At 51.9% G+C, this 26,962-nt stretch overlaps 7 protein-coding genes across 7 annotated transcripts; 3 read left to right on the top strand and 4 right to left on the bottom strand.

Moving 5' to 3' along the window:
* Positions 1 to 4,006: 4,006 nt before the first annotated feature.
* BU26DRAFT_521185 (uncharacterized protein) lies at positions 4,007 to 4,676 on the bottom strand. The gene has a single exon (XM_033829473.1). The coding sequence runs from the start codon at positions 4,510 to 4,512 to the stop codon at positions 4,342 to 4,344; it is 171 nt and encodes a 56-aa protein (XP_033681755.1). The 5' UTR covers positions 4,513 to 4,676; the 3' UTR covers positions 4,007 to 4,341.
* A 4,273-nt stretch (positions 4,677 to 8,949) lies between these two features.
* Positions 8,950 to 12,192, top strand: BU26DRAFT_567092 (uncharacterized protein; the record flags this gene model as incomplete). Its single annotated transcript, XM_033833613.1, has 4 exons — positions 8,950 to 8,983; positions 9,953 to 10,679; positions 10,749 to 11,838; positions 11,890 to 12,192. The coding sequence occupies 4 exons, from the start codon at positions 8,950 to 8,952 to the stop codon at positions 12,190 to 12,192; spliced, it is 2,154 nt and encodes a 717-aa protein (XP_033681754.1).
* Positions 12,193 to 13,926: 1,734 nt separating this feature from the next.
* Positions 13,927 to 15,660, bottom strand: BU26DRAFT_521181 (uncharacterized protein). The gene is made up of 2 exons (XM_033829472.1): positions 14,919 to 15,660; positions 13,927 to 14,869 (listed from the first exon to the last, which is right to left on the bottom strand). The coding sequence occupies exons 1-2, from the start codon at positions 15,582 to 15,584 to the stop codon at positions 13,994 to 13,996; spliced, it is 1,542 nt and encodes a 513-aa protein (XP_033681753.1). The 5' UTR covers positions 15,585 to 15,660; the 3' UTR covers positions 13,927 to 13,993.
* Positions 15,661 to 17,192: 1,532 nt separating this feature from the next.
* Positions 17,193 to 18,110, top strand: BU26DRAFT_567090 (RTA1-domain-containing protein; the record flags this gene model as incomplete). The annotated part of the gene is made up of 2 exons (XM_033833612.1): positions 17,193 to 17,411; positions 17,478 to 18,110. The coding sequence occupies 2 exons, from the start codon at positions 17,193 to 17,195 to the stop codon at positions 18,108 to 18,110; spliced, it is 852 nt and encodes a 283-aa protein (XP_033681752.1).
* A 103-nt stretch (positions 18,111 to 18,213) lies between these two features.
* On the bottom strand, positions 18,214 to 20,230 carry BU26DRAFT_52703 (DUF1716-domain-containing protein). Its single transcript, XM_033830742.1, has one exon. The coding sequence runs from the start codon at positions 20,151 to 20,153 to the stop codon at positions 18,318 to 18,320; it is 1,836 nt and encodes a 611-aa protein (XP_033681751.1). The 5' UTR covers positions 20,154 to 20,230; the 3' UTR covers positions 18,214 to 18,317.
* A 102-nt stretch (positions 20,231 to 20,332) lies between these two features.
* On the top strand, positions 20,333 to 21,512 carry BU26DRAFT_521179 (uncharacterized protein). Its single transcript, XM_033829471.1, has 3 exons — positions 20,333 to 20,780; positions 20,840 to 21,074; positions 21,128 to 21,512. Exons 1-3 carry the CDS (start codon positions 20,515 to 20,517, stop codon positions 21,470 to 21,472), a joined length of 846 nt encoding a protein of 281 aa, XP_033681750.1. The 5' UTR covers positions 20,333 to 20,514; the 3' UTR covers positions 21,473 to 21,512.
* A 1,190-nt stretch (positions 21,513 to 22,702) lies between these two features.
* On the bottom strand, positions 22,703 to 26,815 carry BU26DRAFT_431339 (two-component osmosensing histidine kinase; the record flags this gene model as incomplete). The annotated part of the gene is made up of 4 exons (XM_033823925.1): positions 22,703 to 23,008; positions 23,061 to 23,192; positions 23,247 to 25,867; positions 25,921 to 26,815. The coding sequence occupies 4 exons, from the start codon at positions 26,813 to 26,815 to the stop codon at positions 22,703 to 22,705; spliced, it is 3,954 nt and encodes a 1,317-aa protein (XP_033681749.1).
* Positions 26,816 to 26,962: the final 147 nt, after the last annotated feature.

The following is a 26,962-nucleotide window of genomic DNA, read 5'->3' as shown; positions in this document are numbered from 1 at the left end:
TTAGTAGTAGTTAAACTAAATTTATCTCTATTTAGTAGAAGAGACACTTTATAGATATTAATCTAGGTCTCTAGAAGACTTAATAATTTATTTTTAACTATATATAGGTGTTATAGTTCTTCTAGTTAACTAGAGGTATATTTTTCTTAAGCTTAAAGCTAGTAATAGCCTCTTCTAGGTACGTAATAGCTTTCTTATTTAGATATACCTATAGTTAATAGGTCTTAGCTCTAGTAGTAATTATTACTAGTTATAAATTCTTTAATAGTTAATATACTATTATAAATATAGTAAATATTTTCTATAGATTAGAGTAGCTATTTTTATTTATATTAAGTAGCTAGTATCTCTATTTATACTCTAAGTTATAGACTATATTACTAGGCTTATTCTTATATAAGACGTCTCTACTAGAGTTAAAGTAGATTTTAATATCTTAAAAGTGCGTAAGCTCTATAACGTTTGTAAAGAAGCTCTCTACTAACGCTATATAGGTAAGGCGTATTAGAGTTAGTTCTAATAGAGTATTAGTCTAGAGAATTATCTCTCTCTAAGTCTTAACTCTTATAGCTTGCTCTCTAGCGTATATAATAACGTTTAAGTTAGCTTCTACTATCTTTTTCTAGCTCTAATTCTCTAAGTTATAGACGTAAATATTAGAGCTAGAGTTATAGATCTACCTATTAATAAGGTATAGAGCTATTAGAACTACCTTCTAAGTTTCTAAAACCTTAGCTATTATACTAAAGAAGTAGAATATAGAGTTAGTAGAAGAGGTACTACTTATTAGCTTATTATTATTAAAGCTTAGTAGAGTAGTGCTTACTTTTAAGGTAGGTTTATTTTACTATTTAGAGGTTCTCTAATTAGTAGCTTATTTAAACTTCTTAGCCTACTTCTTTTTCTTCTTTTTCTTATTAAACTTAGCCTAAATTTCTGTGTTAGGCTTCTAGCCTATTAGGTAGATCTTTAGATTAACGTAAGAGTACCTACTAAACTAGTAGTAACGCCTATAGAAGTACTCTAGTATCTCTTCTTAAAACTTACTATATCTCTAGCTCTAGTTCTATTATTATAGTACTATACCTAGTATTATATACGTCTCTAGGCTAGCTATAATAGGTTTAGTAGCTTTCTATAGCTATCTAAATTTTATAATAAGGTCTATAACTATAGAAGCTTAATTTTCTAGCTAGGTAAATAGCTACGTAATTCTAAGTATAAAGTACGCTTTATTAATTAGTTAAAAAGTCTTAAGTAGCTCTCTCTAGGCTTATATACTCTATACGTCTAGTATATTAAGTTTAGCTATATAGTTAGTAATCTAAATCTATTTATTAAGCTAGTTATCTAGTTTATTACCTTTTTAAGTCTTCTAGACTTTCTTATATTATTCTAGTAGTACGTTTTAACGTAACACGTTAGTTATAGTAACCTATTTCTTTAAGCTTATAAGCCTTTTATAAGCTATATCTTTATCTATAATATATAGTATAAGGTAGGTATTAATTATTATAGTAATATATACTAATACTTCTTTTAGACCTTTCTATATAAAGAGGTACTTCTTAAGATTCTTCTTATATCTTTCTTTCTAGTTCTAATACTCTAACTTTTTATTAGTATTAAGGTTCTCTATCTTTATAGCTTCTTACTTAATTATTAATAGTATTAAGCGTTTAGACTTCTTCTAAATTCTCTTATATTCTATCTCTTTTAGATCTAGGTTATAGTAGGCCTAAACTCTATATTATATAGCCTTTTTCTTTATAAGAAACTTCTAGTAAAGCTAATTCTATAGTATACTAAGTATTTTAATAGCTTTTATAACGTTAGTAATAGTAATAGTATTCTCTATTATAGAAATTATAGTGCGTAGAGCTAATTTAATTATATATAGCGTATTTCTAGAGTAACTCTAGAATCTATTAGTAATAATAAGGTGTATAAGTTAGTAACTCTATTATCTAATTATATTAAATAAACTTAGCAGGTTTAATTTATAGTAGTAGGCAAATCTAGGCTTATAACTATTAGGTAAATTATAGAGTATTAAGACATAAGTTAATTAATTAAGAATACGAGAAATATGGCTATATATATACATGACCAGGTCACGTGAAGTAGTAACCATATCCGGCAACAAATTCCATCTCCCCAACTCTATTCCGATTTCCCCAACAAGCGTGTGACGGGGCGCCCGGCGACGATACCTGCGGCGTCAGTGTCGGACATCGCGAAGAACGGGAACGGTGTGCGTCTGGACGTTCGGCGGAAGTTACGATTTCGACACGGACTTGACGCGACGGGACTCGGACTCAACTTGATGGTAATGCGCTAAGGACGACGATGGCGGTGGGAAGGCCTGCCGGCGCATGAAGGACAGAGGATCTGTCGCAGAGTGTAGTCGTTCAACGGCGATGCGATGCGATCGATATAAGAGATGTGTACTGTGGGTATCGTAAGAGAGGTGGACCTTCGTGAGTACAGTATTTATAGGGCACAGTGCTAACAGGCAGCGACTGGGTTATGTGAAGCTCCGCTATCACGTTCAACAACTTAGTCGCTTTCAACCACTGAAGTGATGGATACCACTCATCGGACTGTTTGTTTACACGAGCCTAGTTGATTGTTGCTACCCACGTCCTCCCTCCGCCACTGCCTTCATCCGCGCCGCCCGTCCGATCTCACCCTCGCCCTCGCCCTCGCCCTTGCCCTCGAACACCTCCGCACTCCTCACAGGTAGTCGATAAACGGCTGGATGAGGGTATGCTCGCCGCCCTGCTTTTCGAAGAACGTCTCAACATGGCCAAGAAAACTGCTCTCATCCTTTGTTATGGCCTTGTTGTTGTTGAGTTTATGAAGGAGTTGCTCTGTTGGCATACATGCCATCGTTGGGACGGTACAGGGCTGGGACTGGGCCCTTGATGGTGTAGCGTTGTGGGATACTCATGATGCGTTGCGATTTGTGGTTTGTGGTGTGAATGAGCAACGGCATGAGCGCATAGCTTTATACCCTACACTTCCGCCCTCCTCTCAACCAGAGTACGACTCATCAGTGGGATCCACCTCAACAATGACGTACCATGGTCAAAGTGGGAGTCATATCTTGAACCACGGTTGAGCTCAGCTCTCCCGGCTGTTTGGATTCATCCAATCCAGCATCAACGTATGAGAACAAAAGAATATTGTTACTTTTGCCACTGTTGTTGAGCGGCGAGCGATAGTTTCACTGTCGATTACTCAGCTTTACTCTTTAACCACTGAAGTCTCTGCCCATTGTTAGTTCCAGTACGACGGGCTCGATCTGTTGAGCCCTACAACGATTTGTTGAGGGAGTCATCAACCACTGCAACTCGCGACTCAGTCCATCGTCAGCAAGCGTAATCAACGTTCGTCTGGCCAACTGATTACTGTTGCGTCCGAAGGTACTTGAGCACTGCAGTCCTTCTTTTGTGTCTATATACTGTGTCTTTAATCGCGAGCTAAAGCTTTGCGGCAACTGCTACACCTGATTTTCCCAATAAAATCATCGCACTGAAACCAGCAAATCGAATGGTCTTGGAAACGATACGTAAGAACATAACAATCACCACTAACTCCCATCTCTACCCGGTCACAAAGCACGCGAAGTAACCCCCGAGGGACCATATGCTCAAAGCGAATTTCACCCGGCTTGGTCGTGCGCAAGAGACAGAATTTGAAGTAATGAGAAATATGAACACGGGATCAATTTGCTATGAAAAGTGTACGCAAGTTGGCAAGGTCCATGCACCCACTGCACTCAACAAATTTGGAGATACCTATTTAATCAACTAGCGAGGACCTAACTCACCTTCCAACCGTGATACTAGTAGTATTATCCACCAAGCCATGTCCCAGCAATCCAATGGTTGAGTCGCCCTGTAGTTTTTCTTTGTCAGCCATAAAGACTGAGTAGGGTGCGGAGGAAAAACTATAAAAGACCCGACCCCCCATCAGTGCCCCTCTATATGCACTTATATCTCCATTAAATAGTATCCCTCTTGTCGAGGGACTCCTGTCGGAAGGATGACAATCTTCTTCACAGGGGTTGAGCAGGGGATCCCTACCCTGCTTCAGAACATCCCCTACACCAGGCATACCGCAATTCTGATAGTCGAACCACAGTCATTGCCACCGATAAGGGGACAGGCTGTAGGTTGAGTATTTGGGAACGCTGTCTGCCTTGTGTATGGACGTTCTGAAGAAGGAAGGAATATGGATCGAAACGAGGACCGATGATGATATGATGCCTAGACTCTTAGGTTAGATTCTTTCTTTCGTTACGGAAGAGCGAGTCAAACCTGGGAACATTAGGCACTAGCTGAGGTCCACAGTGGTCCTTAAGTGCATGGTCGATGAGAAAGTGTGGTGGAGGTTGGAGGTGCAGTGATGGAAGTGGAGATGAATAATGAGGGCAGCGATAAATGAGAAGGCAATCTGCAATAAGAATTGGATGGCTTCGGGCACTAATGTGAACAAGTTGTGCATTTGGAGGGATGTAGAAGAGCGTTGGAAGGATTTGGAGGGAGTGCGAGCTATATATGCAGATGAAGGAGGGCCGCCTTCCTTTTTCTATCCTAATCTCATAACAACAGAAGAGCGTACGAGATAAATCACGAAGCAGGAGAGCGTTATCGTGGAGGAGGAGCCGCTGAGACGAAGCAGGCGCAGAGTCCCGTGGACTAGAAGAATGGCAACTTTGATGCTTTATTACAACATGGAAAGACCATTACAGGACTAGCTGCGGATCTAAGATTTCCCGGTATGCTAAGATCGCTGGCTTGGAGGCCTCTATTTTTGGATGGAAAGTCCTCCATATATGAAGGCGTCTAAGCCAACACTATATAGTTTATAAGGAAAGAACATCACGCCGTTTCTTCGGTAGGAAGCGACGATACTTCGGAAAGAGCGTGTGCGATTGAGGCGCCAGGGACCACGCAGCGTACCTAAGACGAGGCCGCGTTTCTGCTTTGAAAGGTAGGCGTGGTTTGCTTCGTTCGAGTGAGTGGTAAGTTAAAGATGGTAACATTCAACGCGTAGGACTGTAGATGTTAGAAGAGGGAGAAAAGGAGGGGCCGCTACGGGGTAATGACTACCGTAAATATTATGGTAGGTGCTATCTAGTTCTTTGATTGCCCATTTCAAGAACGACTCCGCCATCTGGGAAGTGGCAGGTACGTTTCTGTGGGTTGTCTGTGATATGGGAGCTTTTCTTCCTCAGATCCAGACACAGATTCACACTACCAGCGCCACACACACGAATGAACCTATCATGACGATCCAAGCTAGAAACTTCTCCCCAGCGAGAGCACGGTACGAATCTCGGAGAATCCAGACCACAGACGCGAAACGCTGCGGGCAGCAACAACATCCACTCCACATCACGGCATCAGCTCACCTCTAGACTCAAAGGCCCTTCGACCGTCCACAGGGACTATGCCTTCCCATCACTCCCACACTATCTTCATCAATGGCCCTGTCAATGCCATCAGCCCTCCAGACTGGACATGTTGCTGGTGCTCGTCGGGCAACGCCTTCGGAAACTCCTGCCAAGGCCCGGGCTGTCAGCATGGGGAGCGGTGTCCGCAATGCAGGGTGCAGGCTCAGCCGCGGTGAGCGAGCCATAGGGCGGAATTGGAAAGCCCAGGAACAGATTGGTGACGGAGTGGTTCGGAAAGGGCATGACTTGTGTTAGGTGTGTGGGAGATCGGGGAGTGTTGTATCCGATTAGTTGCGCTTCTACTAGATTAATGGCTTGGTGACAGACAATTTTTGACATGGATGGAGCATATGTTCTCTCCAACGCTCCATACTCCTTCATAGAGGTGGAGGAATGGTTGTGGAGAGCCATGTTGTAGCTCGTAAGCTTTGCCCTCCACTCGTTGCTAAGGTTAAGTTGTTCTTAACTTAGCGAACGAAAAAGGCACCTACAGAAGCAAGCCTCTTGATATGTCCTTGTTTCTTACATGCTACTCTACTTACACTCTATGGAGGAATACAGAGGAAAACACTCCGTCCATGTCAAACACTGTTGACAACACGTTTTTCAAGTGGATGAGCAGTGTACCATAGAGCGAACTTGACGCTATACTTCTCCTTTCATACACATCCATGTAGTCCCCCCACCTTGCCTTACATATCATAAAACACCAACGACCGGCCACTTATCCGTCGTCGTATGTCCAGACGACAAAACAGTCCACGAGTCGGCGCCATCAAAGTGACCATACTCGTCACTTAACCCAAACTCCATTCTTCCCACCTCAACGTCCATCTCCAAAGCTTAGAGCAGGGTACTATCTCGAGTGATACTCAAGCTCGCCTAGGAAAACACCTCCGCCCAGCCGTAGATGCGATCTGAACCCATCCAACTACGAGAATACCTGCCGAATACTACACAGGCAGTGACGACAACAGTCGGTCTAGCGATCGATACATGCCTGGAAGCAATTGCCGGAGTGTAGATTTCGAACTGCAGTAATACAGCACAGGCACGTGAGGTTGTGAGGTTACTAATCACATCGAGAAGGCGCCGACAAACAGTCGAGACAACCCCGTTGCTGAAAGCGAACAGCTCGGTGCAAACAGGCGGTGAGTGCGTGAAGCCCAGGACTCGGCTCCCCGCAGCTAGTCTCCCCTAGAACATGGTGGCTTCATTGTAGGGCGCTGTAGTCTGAGGCGTGTAGTTGAATTAAGGAAGCGGTCTAAAGGACGGTCTACCCTGTTAAGCTGTCGAGGCGCCCAATGCCGGTGCGCCGATGGTTGGGTCCCTGGTAGTCGGCTGATGTTTTGACTCCGTGCGTAGCGTGGATGTATGGACGGTTAGCATATAAGACGGTGCTGGATGTATTTAGCTGTAAGCGGCTGGCGCTATGACGGTCTGGATCTTTGAGGAAAGCCTCACGAAACACCGCACTGGTGGGGTGACATCGAGGTGCACAAATCGCTGGTCTTGGAATGGCGTTGATGCTATGTCGTCGCCGGGGTTGGTGGTTTGAGTAGGATTGGGCCACCTGCATCACCACGACCCTTGGCGATCTACCTCAACTTGGGAAGCTTGGGAAGTCGCGACCCACAACCCGCAACACCACAATATTAGCACATTCTGGAGGCTGGTTTGAAGTCCCCCATGTGTCAATGTCCGGAAGAAGAAGAACTAGACTCCAAAGCCAGTTGCGAAATGTAGAAGTGGGAAATATGGAACCGACATCTCACTTTCCCGCATTGCATACCACTACATCCTACACTTATCGACGTTTGGTCACCGACCCTAACTCCGAATGGTAGTGAGGTCCCTGGATTTTGGCTCCTGGATGGGGCGTTGTTCGTGTTCGCCTGACCTACTCCAACGGACAGCACTGCTAGGATAGACCTTGGGTGCTGGTTGCGTAGCGCGGGATGTGCATGGATATGTCCCTGGCGCGCAGACATGAAAGCTGAGGGCCAAGCAGTCTCCCATCGTCCGAAATTCGTTCATGCTGAGCTGAAATGATGTCGTGGTGTTGCAGAGAGTCACATTTGTACGAACTGTCGTTGGCCTGCTAAACTCCGAACGACAAGTTGCATTTCAGGCGCGCTGACGCCACCGAAAAATGGTAGCTGGCGTCGGATCTGGGCTCGGCTAGTCCCTCCGATGAAGTCTTGGCAGCGTTCGCGAGATTTGATGTCTGCAAGCTGCGAGTGTAGCACGGGCGTTGCGAGTTCCTGGCAGTGGGCTGGGCGCAGTAAGCATGACGACGGCGCCGTCGCATGCCTAGTGTTTGAGCCGGTCGATTCCGAATGCTGAAACAAGCTCGCTTTCCGACTGAAGAAGGTCGATTACATATGATCTTCTGCTTGGGCGGCGGGCTGGATGTTTCGGAATGATAAACGCCGTGGGATCTGATCTGCCATGGTCAACTTCAACGTTCTGTAAGATACGTAGCAATTAATATAAAGGACCGCATTAGGATGGCGACGTGGGATTCGAAGGACTTGGGCAGACGCAGGGTCCAATAATGACAGGTTATGGGCCGCCGTCGAGCCAATCACCGGGGTCAGGGATATTATTTACCAGGTCTGCCAGATCTTGATTGGCCCAGTAATGCGGTACCTGTGCTCCGGTCTTCGGATACAGTCACGAGGGGTGCTGAAGCGCTGCTTTAGGAGAGGCTCGTCCTCAGGTTGAAGTGCTGTCGAGGGTGGGCGTCTAGGGCGAAAGGTGGATGAGGATGTAGCTGGGGAGGCGCCACGCTGGCCAAAGTCTGGAGACGTGGCTCGATTTTGCGACTCCGCTATGGTGGTGGATTAGTGAGTATTGAACATGCCACCAAGAAATGGTGACGTTCATGCAAGTCAGCCAGCCCGTCCCCACCCCCAGATACTGATAGCGCGGGACCTACAAGGCGAACTCATGTTGAATCGCGTCGTTTGGCGCGTCGTGGCCTCGGGTCTCGACCAAGACCGGACTATAGCCTGGTAGCGTGCTCGTGGACATGAGATGTTGAGGCCTGCTACAGTACATGCCCTGGCAGAAGCACAGATAGGCGTCTAATTGAAGCAGGTTCAGCCGACTGCGTCTTGGACCTGTCGGCCAGCTGCACATGTGAAGAAATAATGGGATGGACAGTACGGAGGTTGATCGTAGGCTAATAGCAGCGGCTGCTGTATGTAGGCTGCCGAAGAGGTAACCCGGCCCCAAAGTCCCAAAGCGGATAGACAGCCGAGGGCGAATCCGGGAAACCGACGACGCATTCTGCCGAATTGCCCGATGGTCGACGTCAACGGCTTTCGTGACACGAAGTAAGTGCGAACTTAGGGGCAGCGAAGGCAGGAAAAAGCTGGCGTGACGGGGGCAGGGGAGGAAAAGGCGTCCTGTGGTGAGGACTGGATGGCGGGGTTTGGGGATAGTTAGATAGTGGGCGGCGGTAGCACGGCAGGCATGCCATGGTAAATGGGTTCACAGGCGCGAGTGCCAAAAGTAATTACGCACGCCAATCACCGGCTAGCGGTGGGTCGAGCTGCATATGCAGCGACGTGTGCTTTTTGGATGACATGTGGTGAGGCCTTGTTGACGGACTGCCGGACTGCCAGACGAACAAGGCAAAAGGGGTGAATGCGTTGCTGTGGTGCTGTGTGCGGACTCGGACGCTCTGGCGGCGGTTGCGCGGGGATGTCATCGGCTGCTTGGGAGTCCCAAGGGCGAGGGAACTGGTCCAGCGCCACGTGGAGAAGAGAACAGCGGACCGCCTTCTAGAAGGAGCGCGCGGGCGGTGGAATACATACTGGAGGATGGCCCGGCAAATGGCATGTTATAGTGTTGCACAGTATAACGCCGTGTAGCCTGTCGCCTGTCGCCTGCCGCCAGGAGCATGCCCGCGGCGCTGCGTGCTAGGGCCGGCGCGCGACTGAGGAGGGCGCGGCCGTGACAGCGACTGCCCGCCGACATGGTGGCTCGAGAACGGGGCATCCAAGCGGCGATGGCGGACGTGCCCTCCCAGAGCCTCGGCCAGCAGCGCCGAATGTATATAATGCCAGCCGGAGCAGTGCACCTCCAAACCCGCCCGTACTCGTCCCTAACGCCCTTCGCCAGCACCCCTTCGCCCTCGCCGGCCCCCTCGCCATCACTCGCGCATCATAGCCGTCCCGCTGATCGCCGACCCGCTGTTGACGCTGCAGCATCCGAGACGGCGACGCCAGACCCAAATCGCGCATCCGCCGGGCCTGCGCTGTGATTCGGCAGACCTCGCCAGGGTTCGAGTACCACGCCCAGAGCTAGTCCTTTCGTCCAGCGACCACTAAACCCGTCACTCGTCACCGCTCAGATCGCGCTCCAACATTTATCCCGCCCGCGTGCCCCGGCGCTGCAACCCGCCTCAATTGCGCACACCAGCTTTCTTTCTTTCCTCCTGTTCTCCCGCCGTGCCCCCGTGCTGAGCCCCGACGGCAGCCGCACTCCCCTCCGGACCCGCTCTCGACGCCGCCAGGCCCCATTTTCCCGCCGTCCCCTCCGCTACCGTGAAGCTGGATTCCCAGGAGACGCCGCCACCCCTCTGCTACTCGCCCATCGCCAGCGACCGTGGGCGCGAATCGACAGCAGACACCACTCCCATCAGCACGCCCGTCGAACAGGCCGCATCGCCACAGTTTGGCCGCGCAAAGAAGGACAGCAACCTCTACTTCGCCTGGCACCGCAAGCCGCACGAGCTGGGCGCCCACCGCAGCCTGCTGCCCGAGTCCGATCTTCTGTTTGAAGACGCGGGCGACTGCAGCTTCCCGCTGTTTCCAGAGAGCCCGCCACAGCACAGCCTGTTGCGAGACATGGCACAGGCAGCCTCGCCTATCGATATCACGACGCCCCCGCGCTACGGCTCCCACTCCCCGCACAACCAGACGTCAAACCTCACCTCTGCGCTGCGGGAGGCCGGGGCGAGCCGCGACCTCAGCGCAACGTCGAACCAGCACAATGCACACAGCAGCGACTTCCGCGATGGCCGCCCGAGCATCGGCGGTCGCCACGACTCCATCAGCAACGGCCTCGGCTCGTCATATTACGGTAGTGGCGCGCGTCCCATTTCGATGAAAGACAGACCGCGGCGCGAGAGCAACACCATGGGCAGCTTCGCCGGCGGTCTGAGCTGGGGCGGCGTGTCCGTCGGATCATGGATCCGCGATGAGTAAGTAGCACAGAAGGCAACAGCAGCCTGTCAGCACCGTGGATGAACATATTGCTAACCCACAACCAGCATCATGATGACAGGCACTTCGCCCGCCGCCTTCAACAACCAGTCGCCCTCGTTCCACTCTTCGTCTTACCTGCCCAAGATGGAAGCCGCCTTTATGAAGGATTTCACATGCTGCGGCCTCACCCTCGCCTCGTTGCACGACCTGCTGCAGCACTTTGAAGAGGTGCACGCGAATGCCCCGGCCTCGCGCGCGTCTCAGTCAGCCCAGGGCGGCCTCCCGCCGACAACGGGTGCCTCCGCTGCCAGCATTACGCCTGGTCAGACGCAGACGCACGGTGAGCCAGCAACGCACACACAGCACGGCTTCCACCCCCGGTCAGGCTCAATGGGCGGATTCCGGTCTCAGCGGCTAGGCTCGGACGGCTTCAACCGCACGAATCTATCGACTGTGCAGGATTTGGATTCGCTAGAAGACATGGAGATGGACGACGTAGGGAACGAACTGGCCACAATCGAAGAAGCTCCATCGGCGTTCCCCGCGCAACAGTCTCAGTTCAGCCAGAATCAAAGTCAGCTCCAGCCACTGAACGTGAACATGGCAAATACGATGCAGACCCACCAGGGACTGCGGACATCGACACCGACAACACCGGCCGCTTCGCAGCAATTTAGCCTGCAGAACAACCCTACCGTCTCCTCCGTAAATACACCGACCCTCGGAGCCGCACCTATGCAGAACACGCAGAGCCTGACATCCCCAGAGTCCTCGCATCCCAGCACCCCTGCCGAGCTCGATATGGACTTTGCGAACAACCTGAATCCTCCAATGATGGGCATGCATGGCATGGATATGAACTTCGGCAATGCCAACTTCGGGACTGGCATGCCCGGATTCGATGGCACCATTGATCAGCCAGGCAAGCGTCTATTCAGCAAGCAGGGCGCTGGTCTCAGCCAGCAACAACTGCAGGCGGCTTTCAAGAACTACCAGCTTGGAGGAGCCGACCAGAGGATCCGAGAGCAGCAGCTCCTCAACGGCGCCAATGTCCCCCAGTTCCCGTTCCCGGAGGAAGTTAAGCCTTTCAGGTGCCCGGTCATAGGCTGCGAAAAGGCGTACAAGAATCAGAATGGTCTCAAGTACCACAAGCAGGTAAGTTCACTATTTTCCTCGGCCTTGACCAACCTGCTAACATATATCCAGCATGGCCACCAGAACCAGCAGCTGAAAGAGAACGACGACGGAACCTTTTCGATTGTCGACCCGCTGACCTCAATACCTTATCCCGGTACTATCGGGATGGAGAAGGAGAAGCCATACCGCTGCGAGATGTGCGGAAAGCGATATAAGAACCTGAACGGCCTCAAGTACCACCGCGCTCACGCCCCGAGGTGCAATCCAGAATTGGGAGCGCAGTTCAGCCAGCTCCCGGCTCTGCAGGGGATGAACGTCGGCGCAAATGTTGCTGGAGCCGGGATGACGGGGATGGACGCCTCCATGTTCTAAAGAACATGGCCTACATCGACATCTTTATCGACATCTCCACCGCCCTTACACGGTTCATGTTCTCCCTGATACCCATGATTCGATCTCCGACATCTGGCTGGCGTTCTCTACGACATAGATCTGGCTTCGCTGATTTGGCTTGAGCTCTCTTTAGGCGTACGGGCATTACATAAAAGTCACGGTTATTCAGCATCGCATCCCTAGCATCCGGTTTTGGCGCTTCTTGGTGTTGCACGATGGCCGGACCAAGAGCAACAGAGGACCGGATTCGTTGTTGGATATTGGCGCGTTTTGCATAACACACTACATTTCGCTTCGTGTACATCTCTTGAGTCGCATCTTTTTTGACCGGCCGCAGAGCAGTGCTGGTATGACGATTTGATGTGCATTAGAGAGGTGTTCTGAGTGGTTTCAGTTTTTTTCTTTGGCTTTCGATCCCCGGATATATCCCCTAATCCCCGCGTTTATTGCTTTGTTAGATGGGTCGTTGGCGTTAATGAGGGACGATAACAAAAGTTCTATACGGGTATGCTTATGCGCTGCCCCTTGGGTTATGTCCTTTCGGGTCGTATAGAAGTCTTTACAGTGGGGGGATTGGGTCTCCATTTTCTCCTTCCATATACCACGCGATTTGATCACTAGACTGTCTTTTTCTGGCTCAATATACGTTGGTATCTCTACTCTGCTCTTCAAAAGAATACTTCTCTTTGTCATCCGTACCGTTCAAACGTTCCCAGCACTAGGTAGCGGGAATAAAGATACTATTCCCACTTCATCGCCATTACAAACTTACCTCGAGGATAGAACTGTGGACAAGTTCCCTTCCATCATCTACTCTAACCCGGGAATGTGCTGCATTACCAACACCCTGAACGTCCCTGCGGCCTCTCCCAACCTACATATCTCCTCATACACCCATATCTACCTACTTAGGCTTCACACCGCCAATCTTATACCCATCTCATCTCCCGTGCTCAAACCCGCCCGGTACACCGTCCCTGCGCCATGTGTTCTGATCCAAGGTACGGCCCAAAGCGTCAGCGCTGCTACGCCTCTCGATCTGCGCACCATCGCTACCAGAGCCATAACCCATCTCCCGACGCCAAACGCTCCCAGCCACGCGCTATACTAATGCGCTCGCTACCAGAGCGTTCGAGCCAGCCAAAGCACTCGCGACGTCGCCGATCTTACGCGTTCTCTGATATACGTCGTATTGTGGGCCCGCTTGGCCCGCCCCTTCCACGTGTTTGACACTGCGACCTGCAGGCTTGTTGACAGTTGTTGGGGGGTGTGGTCGCCGCTTATTGCGGGCTTTTTTTGCCACCACGTTGCGATGCAGCGATGCAAGGGGCGCGCGCCCGCCGTACGCTAGCGAAGACCGCTGGGAACCGCTGGGAAAGCCACGCAAAGGAGGCTAGGACAAAGGCGGCGGTGTCACGCTTGCGGCAGTCGTGAATTTTGCTTGGGCCATGTCAGCGGCGTTGTTACGTACGGGGATGCCGGGGTGCGGTTTGCCGGAAGACGCCGAGGTTGCGAGCGGTCAGATGCGATGCGGCTCTGTTTCGGCTAAGGTTCGGATTGGGGGAAGGGAGCCGCTTTGGGATGGGATGGGATGGGATGGGATGGGAGAGCAAGGGGAACTGAGACATGTGGATTTTGTTATGTTATAGGAGAAATGGGGGATAGGGAATTGAGAAGGGGATTCGCTATGGGAGAGATTGCGGGTGTGGATCATGAAAGTGTTGCATGTTCGAGAAACATGTGGGTTTCCTACTACATACAGCTAAAGAGGTGGATCATGTTACCTCGCTCCACTCGGCAACTCCTGCAGCTCTTCTTCCTCCTCCTCTATGGTGGGCAGGACTTGATACTTGTCCCTCCCCTGCCTTCTGAAGCACTTTGAGGTATGCAGCAAGTGCCCTCTCTTCTGCCGAACAAAGCCTGCGTAACAAATCGCACTCATCGCGATGGCACCGGCGCTAATATACACCGGGTACTTAAACTGCTCGGGTTTCGCGAAGACCATAGTCGCCGCGAATGAAACGAGCTCGAATAGGTTCTGTAGTGAGGCTTCCACGGCAGAGAAAGAGCCGCGCGTCGCTTCGGGAGCGTCTTCTTGGACCAGATACTGCACGCAGAGATCGAAGCCCCAGAGACCGAGGCGGGAAAGTATTACGCCAACGACGAGCGCGCCGCCCGCCAGCTTTGTCTGTGAACCGAGGGTGGTGAAGAGGGCGATTGCTAGGGCTGCAGAGAGGAGTTGCTCGTTGATGAACCAGAGGCCCGAGCGGACTGCGCCTATCCGACGCATTAAAGCTGGGGCGGCACAGGTAGCTGAGAGCTCGACAATCACGGCGACGAGCCGCATGACGGAGGCATGGATGCTAGTGTAGCCGAGAGTCAGGAGGTAGGTTGTCATTTGCGAGGCGAAGCTCAGGACCGTGAGGTAGAGAAGGGCGAGGGAGAAGGAGGCGAGGAAGGCGGGGTTCAGCACGTAGGATTTCCAAGGTCGGAGGATGTTGTGCATCCGCGAGGAGAATCCGGACGATGGTGGTTCAGGGCTCGATGATTCTGGATCCCGTCGGTTTTCGAGTTCGAATAGTGCGGGTCGGTGCTCTCCCTTCCCTTGTGCTAGCTCAGGCACAGCCGTGAAGACCTGGGCAATGGCGAAGTATTCCTGGTATGATTAGCCGATGATTCTCACTTGGCCTCCAAAGAGGACTTACGAAAATGACGCTTAAAGCATTCTGACCGAAGACGACCCATAGCGCAGCCCTCGTCGAATACCCATCCACCAGCGAAATGCAAAGAGGAGCTACCAGCTTGCATACAAGATCGATCCTCCTCATGGTACTATTCAGTTCCTCCCTTGGTAGCCCCAGGCTATCCGAAACCACAATAACCCAGTCTCTTTCTACAGCGACCGTGTTTCCCACGAACGCCAGCTTCTCGATGCATGCCAGCAGCACGCATATGATGAACCAGCCAATAGTAACAAGCACACTTTCCGGACCCCGCAGGAGGACGAGGAGTACGAGACACGAGGCGGCGACGGCGTATCGCTGGTAGACGATGCTCATGCGGACCACATAAAGACGCTCCTTTCTATCGACGACTCCGCCGATCCAAGAGCTGAGGAGCGCTGCTGCTGCAGAGCGGAAGAGAGCATAGCAGGATGCGTAGAAAAGCGTGCCCGGAAAGATAGCGGCCAGGAAGATTACGGCTCCAAACTCAAAGGTGCGGGCGTTCCATGTTGATAGCGTATGAGATAGATAGAGCCTCCATAGGATCGATCTCTTAGGTCCCCTCTTCTGAACTTGAACGTGTTCGATTGGGTCATTGTCTGCTTCCGACGATGCGCTGGTGCTCGCTGTGGCTGAGGGAGAACTCATAACTAGAGACGCTTACTATAAGTACTCCTGTTCTTCAGAGGAATAAGGCCAGCCATATTTGAAGCTGAGGACCTTGATGGTGTGATGTGTGTGCGGTGGAGATCCCCGCACTCGCAGAAGACCGAGCTCGGCCGCTAGACCCAATAAAGCCTAGTATCGGGGTCCTTTTACGAGCAGCAACCTCGGAATCTGCAACATACTCATCCCATATCTAGTCAGGCAGTATCTCCCTTTGAAGGCAAAAATGATATGGCCAGAGAACTTTAATCAACACTGAGGCCATTGCTAGAAACAACACTGACAGGGCGCTAACCTAGCGGGTCTAGTTCGGCTTCCCTCCACCCCCCAAGCTCTGTTCTCGCTCTTCCGTTTTCTTGAACCTGCTGGCGCTGACCATGGATTACGGACCTGGCAATGGAACCATCAAGCAGGCTAGAATTCTTAGTAAGGCGCAATTCTAGGCAGTCCGCTCTGCGACCTCATCGAAAAGAGGGTGCTGTCAGCACTCCACCACAGCCATATCGACGCTTATAACGGATGCCGCGATCTCTGAACAGGGCTCGACAAGGTACGTTGGCTCTATTGATACACCAGTGAAGCAGAAGCTAACTTGAGATAGGGAGGATGCTACTTCCCATCGACAGATGCCCCACTCGCTTTCACCCGTCGTCCTTCATCCACCATCTCCCTCCGCTACACGAAAACCCCGCGAATGTGACCGAAAGTACTAAGCAAGGATGATTGAAGTTTACTGGCAGCGTCCTCGAAGGCGGCACAATAGCCTCGATATCCCTGCTAGGTCTTGAGCTTGGAGGAATACGCGTGCAGCTTATTCTACAAGAAGACAGTGCGGGACACACTCTAAGTTTCGGTACACACTTCCCTAATCATATATTGAGATTCTTCTCAAGTATCGAGAATCCTTCCGAGAATCAAGAGGGAATCCTTACAACTAACTGAGCAAGAATCGCATACCTCCCATGCACTGCGGCGGACTTCCCCGAGGTTGATATCCACCTAAAAGCCAAGCACCACTACAAAGCCTTTGTCCTACTTAGCCAAGCTTTCTCCCTTAAACTTACTCTCCGTCAATGACATTTCCAGCCATTCCAGATCATCTGACCTCAAATCATCACCCTTCCCAAGGCCACGCCCACTCAACTCCGTCTTTTAACTTCCATCGCGCGAAGAATTCGACTGCTGAGCTGTAGCTCCGCCGTCGCCAAGGAAGTGCGGTGGTTTAAACAAGCAATATTGTAGCGAAAAAGCCAAGGCTTGAATGACGGCTTTGACGATCCGCATGCGGAAACGATGGGCACGACTTTGTATGGGGATCGCGAGGTCGAACCAACTCGTCACAGCGTAGTTTATATCTTGCTCCATATAATTTGTGTTACTTCCGCTTGGGCTTATCGATAGACTGTGTTGTGATATTCGCCTCTCGAGATATCCCCAACCGAGTTCTTCTTCCCTTGTCAATCCCAGAGCAACGATATCTCTGCCCTTTTCCATATCTAATAAAATAATTTCACGTACACTGCTGGCTCTACTATTCCACTCGTCTTCCTTCTTGCGCCGGAATCCCGTCTCTACTGAATTACGGTCAAGATGTCCTCCCAACCGCCGCCACGGGGCTACATCGACCCCAACTTCCCCAACCCGGGAGGCCCAGACGACGCCAGCATAATAATCTACGGATACACGCCCTCCATCGTCGTCGGCGTGCTGGGTTGCGTTCTCTTCTTCCTCGCGGGCATCCTGCACGGATGGCAGCTGTTCAAGTACCGCGCATGGTACTTCAGCACCGTCATGGTCGGGATAATCTTCGTACGTTCCGCTCCACTCACTCATTCACCCGTCTTCTTCTCCCCAACACTAACACACACTCCACAGGAAATCGTCGGTTACATATTCCGCAGCCTCTCCTCGCAGCTCGACCCCTACCGCGTAACCTTCTTCGTCATACAATACTTCTTCATAGTCGTGGCCCCCGTCTTCTTCGCCGCCGCCATCTACACCATCCTCTCGCTCCTCATCAATGCCACAGGCCGGCACTACGCGCCCATCCCGCCCAAGCTCATCCTCTGGATCTTCATTTCGTGCGACGTCGTCGCGACCGTGGTGCAAATCCTCGGCGCCGCGCTCATTGGCGTCGCGGAATCGAACCGCAAGGATCCCACGACGGCGAATAATATTCTGCTGGCGGGGCTGGCGTTCCAGGCGTTTACGTTTCTGGTATTTATTGGCCTGTTTGTGGCGTTTGTGTGGAGCGCGAGGGGGGTGATGTTTAAAGTCGTGAGGAAGAGTTTCTATACGAGTTTTAGCATCGCGGTGGTGTTAATGTATTTGCGGGTGTGTTTTAGGCTGGCGGAGACGGCGCAGGGGCTGTATGGCGATTTGAATACGCATGAGGTGTATTTTGGGTGTTTGGAGTTTGCGCCCGTTGTGGTGGCGGTGTGGTTGCTGGCGGTTTGGCACCCGGGGAGATGTGTGCCGCGGGCGAGAGCGGTGATCGAGGACATTTGAAGTTTCTTTGCTAATTGATCTTTAGGATTAGAATGATGCTGAGCTCGGACACGGAAGAATAGATAAATCTTGGTTGAAGCGTTGGTCTTTTCCTACTCCCCCTGACTGCAATTATGCTATGCTCCTCGTGGGGATATGATACAGTACTCACAAGCTCGCTCGCTATACCAGACGTTGCAGCAGCAAAATCGCCAAGATTAGGGTTCTTCAACTCAAGAACTCGATCAAAGCCTCTAACATCTCCCTCTCCGCAGGCTCCACTTCTAAAACTCCATCAAGCTGCGCCTGCAGCGTCCTCCGAACGTCTACCAGGGTCTCATCTCTCTCCCCTAATGCCTTGACGATAGCTCTCTTCGCTCCATCGTCCTCAGCTGCCACCCACGCCAAGATCACGTCAATACGCTCTAGGCAGTACAGTCCCTCATCAAGCCGCGAAGGGATATTCTCCATATCGAGCGCCTCTTGTTCCTGTTTCGAGAGCCCTATTTTCTTTTCTTTCAATCTGGCGTCGAAAGCCGCCACGCGAGCCGCATAGTCTCTTCGTAGGGTGACGAGCTTAATGAGCTTCTCGTAGTCCTTCTCCAAGAACTTAGCGAGCACTCTGAACCGCGAGTCTGAGTTTCCGGGTAGAGAGCGTAGGAGAGATGCAAAGATGCCAAGGATGTGTTCCGTGGTCTCTGGGTCGTGCTTTTTTGTCTTCATAAAAGTGCTGAATATAGGCTTAAGACCTCTTGCTTCGACGACCTTTTCGCATACTGGAGCAGCGAGATTTGGCTTGCTATCCTCTGCATCCTCATCCTCCCTTCTTTTACTTACGCCATTCGTCCGGTTCTCCTCTGGAGGCGTTGATTCGGCATATCCGCAGGCGTGATCCAACACTTTCAATGCTCGGCTCTTGCTCGTCTTGCCGTCCCTCACCATAAGCAGACACAGCTCAACGCCTTCTGCCTCCAAAAACTTCACTTTGCCCTCTGGTTCATCCACCAATGACGTTAAGCAGTTGAACAAATTCTCCATGTATTCTTCCTCCTCACTTTCCTTTTCTGGGTCGCTTCTTCGGTATGGGGCGAGCTGCGTGAGGAATATTTCGACACCGTTCGCTTCGGTGAGGCGATTACGGTTCGGACGGGACGACTGTGTGAGGATGGACAGGATTTCGGAGGCGTACTGCTTGTTCTGCGAGGTAGGCTTCTCCTGCTTTTGGATGCGGTTGAGCAGCCACGTGAGGAATTTAGTCTCCTTGCCCACCAGGTCCATATTTGCTGGCTGTGAGAGTAGGTTTTCTATAACGCTGAGCGAGTGGTACACTCCGGAGGAGTCTTCGGCGTTGCTCTCGTCGAAGCGTGAGAAATTGGATATGAGCAGACTGAGCAGGTCTGCTTCCAAGAGTGCCGTCACAAGAGTATCCCACTGCTCCTGCTCCGCCTCCACATCCTCGTCTGTGAGCTCCGATATGATCTCGATGGCGCCGATTGCGACGTCCGTGTTCTCGTGCGCAAGCAGCTCGACCAGTTTCGTGGCTGCCGGATTCTTCGCAAATTCCTCATATAGCTCCGAGTGCTCGGATAGTATGCTCAGGGCCTTGATACCCTCATCTAGGTCGCCTTCTGATTCCATGAACTTAGACGGATCGTCCTCGTACTTTGCGCGCAATGAAGCATTCTTATTCACCTTCTTCTCGAAGTTGAGAGCCAGCTTCCGCAGCCACGCAGAGTCGTACTTCTCTTCCGTAATTGCCTCTTCCTTATCTTGTGCGTCCAGGAAGTCCATTGCGTCCTTCGCGTCCTCGTCTATGCCGCCTCCGAAGAATCTCCCCTCCTCGTCGTCGCCGGGCTCCTCCTCGAAGTCCGGAGGTAAAGAGGGACCGGCTTCGTCTTCGTCATCTTCGTCTGCTACCGAATCGTGTGCTGATCGCTTCACAGCGCCGTTGGAGTTGAGTTTCGCGGATTTGTAGGCTTGCGTCGGGTCGGCTTCGGAAGGGTCCTCGAATTTGCGCTTCGTCGCGGCGACTGGGTGCTTGAAAATGTCGTCTATACCTGTCATTGCGGTGACGGAAGGAAAGCAAAAAGCAGGACGAGGATATATGGCCTTGTTCAGCTTGCAGCTCACTCAAGGTTCGCAGGTGAGGATGGCCCAAGCTTCGCTACTAGCGCGCTTTTAAGGCCACCAGTCCCCGCGTCGCAGCCAAGCGGGCGTAAATATCGAGACACGATATGTGCATGCTCCGAGACAGTTGGAGCTTCCGTCCATTTGGGGGCGCAATGCAAAAGGATTCATGGGCAGGCATACATAACCAGGCGCACGCGCGGGGCGGAGTTGCGCCTGCTTCTCCTCTTCGCCTTGCAGACTTCCTCATTGCGACCTCCACGCGCTCACAAAGAGTATATAGGATCTGATTGCCTAGATGTCTATCACTTCCTTGGCGGCATTCACACCTCCGCCATCGTGCCTAGCAACAGATGACATTTGGGCATTCTATGCCGATCCACCAGGTCGCCGCTATTTTGTCCAAGGCGGGCCAACAAGAGCAGAATGCTTCCCCTCAGGCTACGTGCCAACGACAACAGCATTCTACTCGCCAGGACTTTGTCCCTCGGGGTACACTGCGGCGTCCAGCGATGTGAACACAGCGGGCTCTGTGACAGAGACCACGCACTTCTGCTGCCCAAGGCTAGTCGTCCTCCGCACCACCACCACCGAACCGTGCCACTAACCGCAGCTCGTTGTAGTGCAATACCATACCATATCCAAACGGCAAAAGATGACACCGCATTGCCCTTTCTAACCACGCTCATGTGTGAGTCAAAGTTCACGGAGACCGCATCCTTCACCGTCACATCGTCCCGCGCAGGAGACACACCCACTGTGGATTTTGTTACTGTGGACGGCATTGCCGCTTTAAACGCATATGGAATCCAAGTGAGATTCCAAGCGACTGATTTTGCGACTTCGACGCCGACGTCCGTATGTTTTTCTAATGCGCGCGTAGCGTTCAATTCACTGAGCTCTTTCTGCAGACAGCCACTTCCGAAACAAGCACCTCTTCCACCCTGCCAGCGTCTCCTCTCCCGTCTTCATCCGGCGGCCTCAGCTTGGGCGCAAAAGTCGGCATTGGGGTTGGTGTTATGGGTGCTGTTCTCCTTACTGTATTGGCGCTCACCATTGGATTTGTCATTGGAAAGAGAAGGAAAAGGAGCCTACACGGTAACGGGTTTGGCAAGCTAATAGAAAACAACGGTTCAGGGGTGCACGGCGTTAGCCTATATGCACGTCCGAAGACAGACGAGTCGTACGTCCCGACCGGAGGGAGGTATGAATTGCCGGCCAGACAAGTCGGGATGTATGAATTGCCAGCCAGATGACTCGAACGCAGCTTATGCATCGCCTCAGGGATGCCGGGAGATACCATGTATGCTTTATTAATCATCATTTTCATTATCCCAGACAGAATTCGCCTACTTTCAATCGACCCGCCTTCCGTCCCTGATTACTGATGAAGTATATTTCGGCTACAGCACAGGTACTTCGAGCAATGCGACCTACGCTTTCGCTAAAGCTTCACACTCGTAGAACATCGGTATACTTCTCGCAATACGGGCGGGGTAGTTTCAGAAGCAGAGACCCTGGGGCTTCCATGGTGGCAGGGAGAGCCAAAGAACCACCCGGACAGGGTCCTGGAATGAATTATCGAAGAGGAAAGCATGGCGGGAGCTGGCGAGGCTGCAGTGCTTCTGTACCACGGCGACCGTATTGGACATGAAACTCGACCGGTCAATGTGGACTAGATACTTCGTATGGTTCAGTGTCGCAAAAGCCGCGCTAGTGAAGCCAAGGACCTTGGACATGAAGAAACACCTTTTCACGAACCCGAAAAGTCATTCCATTTAGAATGGCACATTCAGATATCGCTATGGAATAACAATTCTACGTTACAAAGATCGGTGTTCAGGACCAATCTCACAGCTCAGCAAATGATATGTCTGGGCATCATGCATCAATTTCCACTATCAAATCCTATACATCGCTCTTGAGAGAAGTAGTATCCGATCGAGAAAAAAGAATGCCTTACAAGCGAAAGATACGGAACAGAAATACTTCGAAAAAGAGAAAGCAAGAACAGAGAAACTTCATACAAAACCTGACTCCTATGCACGCCCCATCCTGTCTGTCAGGCCCTGCGGGGAACAGTAACAACCCTACAAACTCCCACAAATGCAAATGAACCTGCCCGGCCAACCTGGCTAGCACCGAAGAAGAGAGAAGGCTTCCAAGACCAGAAATGTCGCAATTCTTTCTCCTCTCCTCTTCCGTCCCTTCTGCCTGTCTCGTCCGAGACTTATGCACCTTCCTCCTCAGATAACGGTGGTGAAGAAATAATTGAAAGAGCTAAGAGAAGAAGAACAAGCGCTGGGTATGAAGAGACTATATGGTCGACCAATTCGTGCTCTTTCGCTACAAAGAAATTGCCATCACTTGTGTACCCAGGGGTATCCACTAACCATACCAATCGAGACTTCAACTCAACAGTCTCAGAACTGCAAAATTTTGCAGAGCTCGTGACGACGCTTTGGGCGTGTCGTCGACCGCTATAGTCAGCTGCTGTGCGACCGAAGCAAAAGCCTATCTACGGGATCGGATTGATCAGCAGCCAAGAGCGAAGGACTGCCGTCCGCGAGAACGCCCCGCTCCGTGTAGCCTCTCGCCTCGAGTTGTGGTCTCCGCGGAGTGCCCTTGGGTGTCGAGTTCGGACTTTCGGAAGGAAGGTTGAGTTCGGGAGCGGCCATGTGCTCTATAGAATGTCGCTGGTCGTGATCGTACAGAGGTCCACCACCCAATGTCGCACACCGTAGGATAGTCTGGATCAGTTGATTTTGCCTCAACGGCTTTGATAGATAGTCCTATTTTTGTCAGCGATCAAACCCACATAAGGAAAGGCGAGGAGGCACTTACATCCATCTGAGCGGCGAGACACTTCTCACGGTCGCCCACCATAGCGTGAGCAGTCAGAGCAATGACCGGTGTCGATGGTAAGACGTTCTCGCGCTCCCATTCACGAATCTTGGCAGTGGCCTCGAAACCACCCTGTTACACTGAATTAGCGAAGCGCTTCTCGCGGAACTTGATTCATTGACCTACCATGACGGGCATTTGTACATCCATGAGGACGACGTCGTACCGCTTCTTCTTGATGAGCTCAAGTGCTTCCAGACCGTTGTTCGCCACTGTTACCCTGTGATGGTACTTCTCGAGGATTCTGACAGCGAGCTTCTGGTTGACGGCGTTATCCTCTGCAAGGAGGATGTTGAACGATTTCGAATGATCAGACACCAACGGCGCCGCTCGTCCGTCAAGAGCTGGGATCAGGGCATTGCCTAAATCGATGGGCAAGCATGGTGTCGTCATATAGCTTGAAATACCATTCTCGAGCGCAGACCTCAGGCTGATCGATACCCGCGGAGTGAGCATCACAAGCGGAATGTATTTGAAGCGTTCCGCAATCCTGAGCTCTCTTGCCGTCCTTTCGTTGTCCACGATGACACAGTCAAACGGCATATCCGGAGCGATCCTCTTGTCCGAAGCTGGCACCTCATCGATGGAGTGAACGATAACCGGCACTAGGTCAAGGGTCTTTAGTTGCTCTACGATATTATCCGAGAAGCGAGTATGGCCTTGGTCTACGAAAAGCACGGTGTGCTTGCTGTAGGGCGTGAGCTGTGGCTGGATAGCACTCAGGTCAGGGTGTCCGAGGCGGACTCTGCACGTGAAATAGAATGTGCTACCCTTTCCATAGTCGGATTCCACCCACATCCTCCCGCCCATGAGCGTGACGAGACGCTTCGAGATGGAAAGACCTAGACCTGTACCACCGAACTTGCGCGTCGTTGATCCGTCTGCCTGCTGGAAGGTGTCGAAAATGAGGTTGAGTTTGTCCCCGTGGATTCCAATGCCGGTGTCGGAAACCGCAAACTGGAAGACATAGTGGTCTGCTGCGCAATTTTGCTCTGCCGCCATGGATATGGCAACCTTGACCTCACCGTGCTCGGTGAATTTGATAGCGTTGCCAACGAGATTCAAAATAATCTGCCTCAGCCTGAAAGAGTCGCCGATCACGTAGTCGGGAACAGAGTAAGAGACGTCGTATGCCAGATTCAGTTTCCGTTCGTTCGCTCTTGAAGCTAGAGACTTGAGGGCATTGAATATTGTGCCACGAAGGGAGAAGGGAATCTCCTCCATAACCATTCGGTTAGCCTCAATCTTGCTGATATCGAGAATGTCGTCAATGATGGTGAGAAGCTGGCCAGCCAAGTTATGGACGATGGTCAGCATCTCCCGCTGCGCATGCGTTAGGTCCGTGTCGAGGGTCAGCTGTGTCATTCCGATGATACCGTTCATCGGCGTCCGGATCTCATGAGACATGTTGGCCAGGAACTCGGATTTCGTCTTGTTCGCCAATTCTGCGGCCTCCCTGGCGGCGGTATTCCTCTGGATACTCTCTCGAAGACTGGAGACCATCTGATTGATCTTCCTCTTCAGCTCGTCCATCTCACCAGATGCTTCGACGGTGATCTGTGTGAACTTGCCCTCCATGGCTGCGTTGGTAATGTCACCAAATGCACGCACCTGGGACGTCAGGTTCTGTGCCATCGTGTTGACATCTGTAGTAATTTCTTTCCAGCGTCCGTCGATGTCCTGAACATCGGCCTGGCCACCCATCTTTCCATCCACCCCTACGTCGCGAGCGACACGCTTGACTGCGAGCGACCAGTCGTCGAGACGTGTCACCATGTCGTTGATAGTATCTTTGAGCAGCCGGATCTCTCCCTCGGCGTCAACATGCACTCTTCTGCTCATGTCGCCCTTCGCGATGGCTTGTGTGACCTCCGAAATACTTCTCACCTGAAGCGTGAGGTTCTGCGCCATGGTGTTGACATTGTTGGTCAAGTCTTTCCACTTGCCCTCAACATTGTCCACCTTGGCCTGTCCGCCCAGGATACCATCCGTTCCCACTTCGCGAGCCACTTTGCTCACTTCCTGCGCAAAGGTATTAAGACGGTCCACCATGGTGTTGATAGTAATCTTGAGAGAGAGAATCTCGCCTTGGACCTCGGCCTTCACTTTCCGGCTAAGGTCTCCGCGGGCGACGGCCGTCGTGACCTCTGCAATCTCTCGCACCTGGGTTGTGAGGTTCATCGCCATACCGTTCACGTTCTCGGTCAGATCTTTCCAAGTACCTTCCACACCATGAACGGTAGCCTGTCCTCCAAGTCGGCCTTCAGAGCCGACCTCCCGTGCTATCTTTGTTACTTCATGTGCAAATTGCTGCAGTTGGTCAACCATGCGGTTGATGGTGTTCTTCAGCTCCAAGATCTCGCCCTTGCACTCGGCTTCGACCTTCCGCGTGAGGTTTCCTTGTGCGACTGCGGTGGTAACCTGTGCGATATCTCTGACCTGCGTAGTAAGGTTCTGTGCCATGGCGTTCACGTTGACCGTCAGCTCGTTCCACATGCCTTTTACGCCAGCAATTTCAGCCTGGCCACCGAGCTTGCCTTCTGTGCCGACATCCCTGGCGACCTTGGTGACTTCGGTGGCAAACGACTGCAGCTGGTCCACCATGGTATTGATAGTCTGCTGCAGCTGAAGAATCTCGCCTCGCGCCGGTCGCTCAATTTTCTTGCTCAGATCACCATGCGCTACGGCAGTGGTCACAATTGCGATTTCGCGCACCTGCTCGGTGAGGTTTTTCGCCATAACGTTTACTGCAGGGTCTGTGAGAAGGGCCGATAGGAGTGATTTACAAAACGCAACTTACCGCTGTCCGTCAGCTCTGCCCAAATGCCGTCCACGCCCGGTAGATTCGCCTGCCCACCGAGCCTGCCTTCGGTGCCGACTTCCTTGGCTAGAAACGTGACCTGACTGGCGAATTCCTGCAGCTGGTCCACCATCTTGTTAATCGTGCGCTTGAACAGCGTGATCTCAGGGTCCATCTCCTTGGCATGGATCAGAACTTTCTTGCTCAGGTCGCCCATAGCGACGGCCGTGACGATGCTTCCGATTTCGCGGAGAGCCTTCTGGAAAGCGAGGTTGGCCTGCTGGTGCTTTCCCAGCTCGCGCTTCAACGCGCCAATGTCCTCAATGCCATGCTCAAACGCCATGTTCTGGTTGTTCAATTGCTTGTTGACCTCGGCGCTGAGGTTGTCAATGTGCTCGCGCTGGTTCTTAATCTGGTCGGCCTGCTTGTTGAGGTGGTCGCGCAGGTAATTGAGCTGCTCCTCGGTGAGGGCAGCTGCGGGCTGCTCTGAGCCGCCATTTGGCTCCTTCGCCGCCAGCCAGTTGCTGACCCATGTCGCTCTTTGCTCCTTGTATGAACCGCGACGACCGGGCGGGCCGCCGTTGCGCGAGGCGGGTGCTGCGGTGGCAGGGTAGAGGAACGGCGAGTTGGCGGGCTCGCCGGGCGTTATGGGGAAGGTGCGGTTGTCGACCACGTTCGCTTTTGCTTCGAGATACTGTATGCGGGCAGCGAGCGCGGCCAGCTCTTGCTCGAGGCTGGCCTTTTCCGAGGAGTCGGAGCCGGGGACGGTAACGGCATTCTGCTTCGCGCCATTCGCGGCGATTTGGGCGCTGAACGAGGCGTCTAGCGCGGGATCATGCTGTCTTGCGAGGTTTTTGAGGATCTGCGAGAGCCCGTGGTACGTTTCGGCCGTCATCGCTCTGGCGAGTATCTGTGAGCTGGCCTGCTAGATGGGCATGGGGACGCGGAGGCAGGCGCGCTCAGCCTCGGGCGGATGGATGCACTCCGGACGGACAGCAGAACAGCGAGCGCTGGGGGGGATAGAGAGCTGGATTGTCGTGAC

This window comes from Trematosphaeria pertusa, assembly GCF_010094035.1.
Source record: "Trematosphaeria pertusa strain CBS 122368 unplaced genomic scaffold BU26scaffold_10, whole genome shotgun sequence".
NCBI lineage: Eukaryota > Fungi > Ascomycota > Dothideomycetes > Pleosporales > Trematosphaeriaceae > Trematosphaeria > Trematosphaeria pertusa.
Note: the sequence above shows the minus strand (reverse complement) of the source record. Positions and strands in the feature narration are given on the sequence as shown.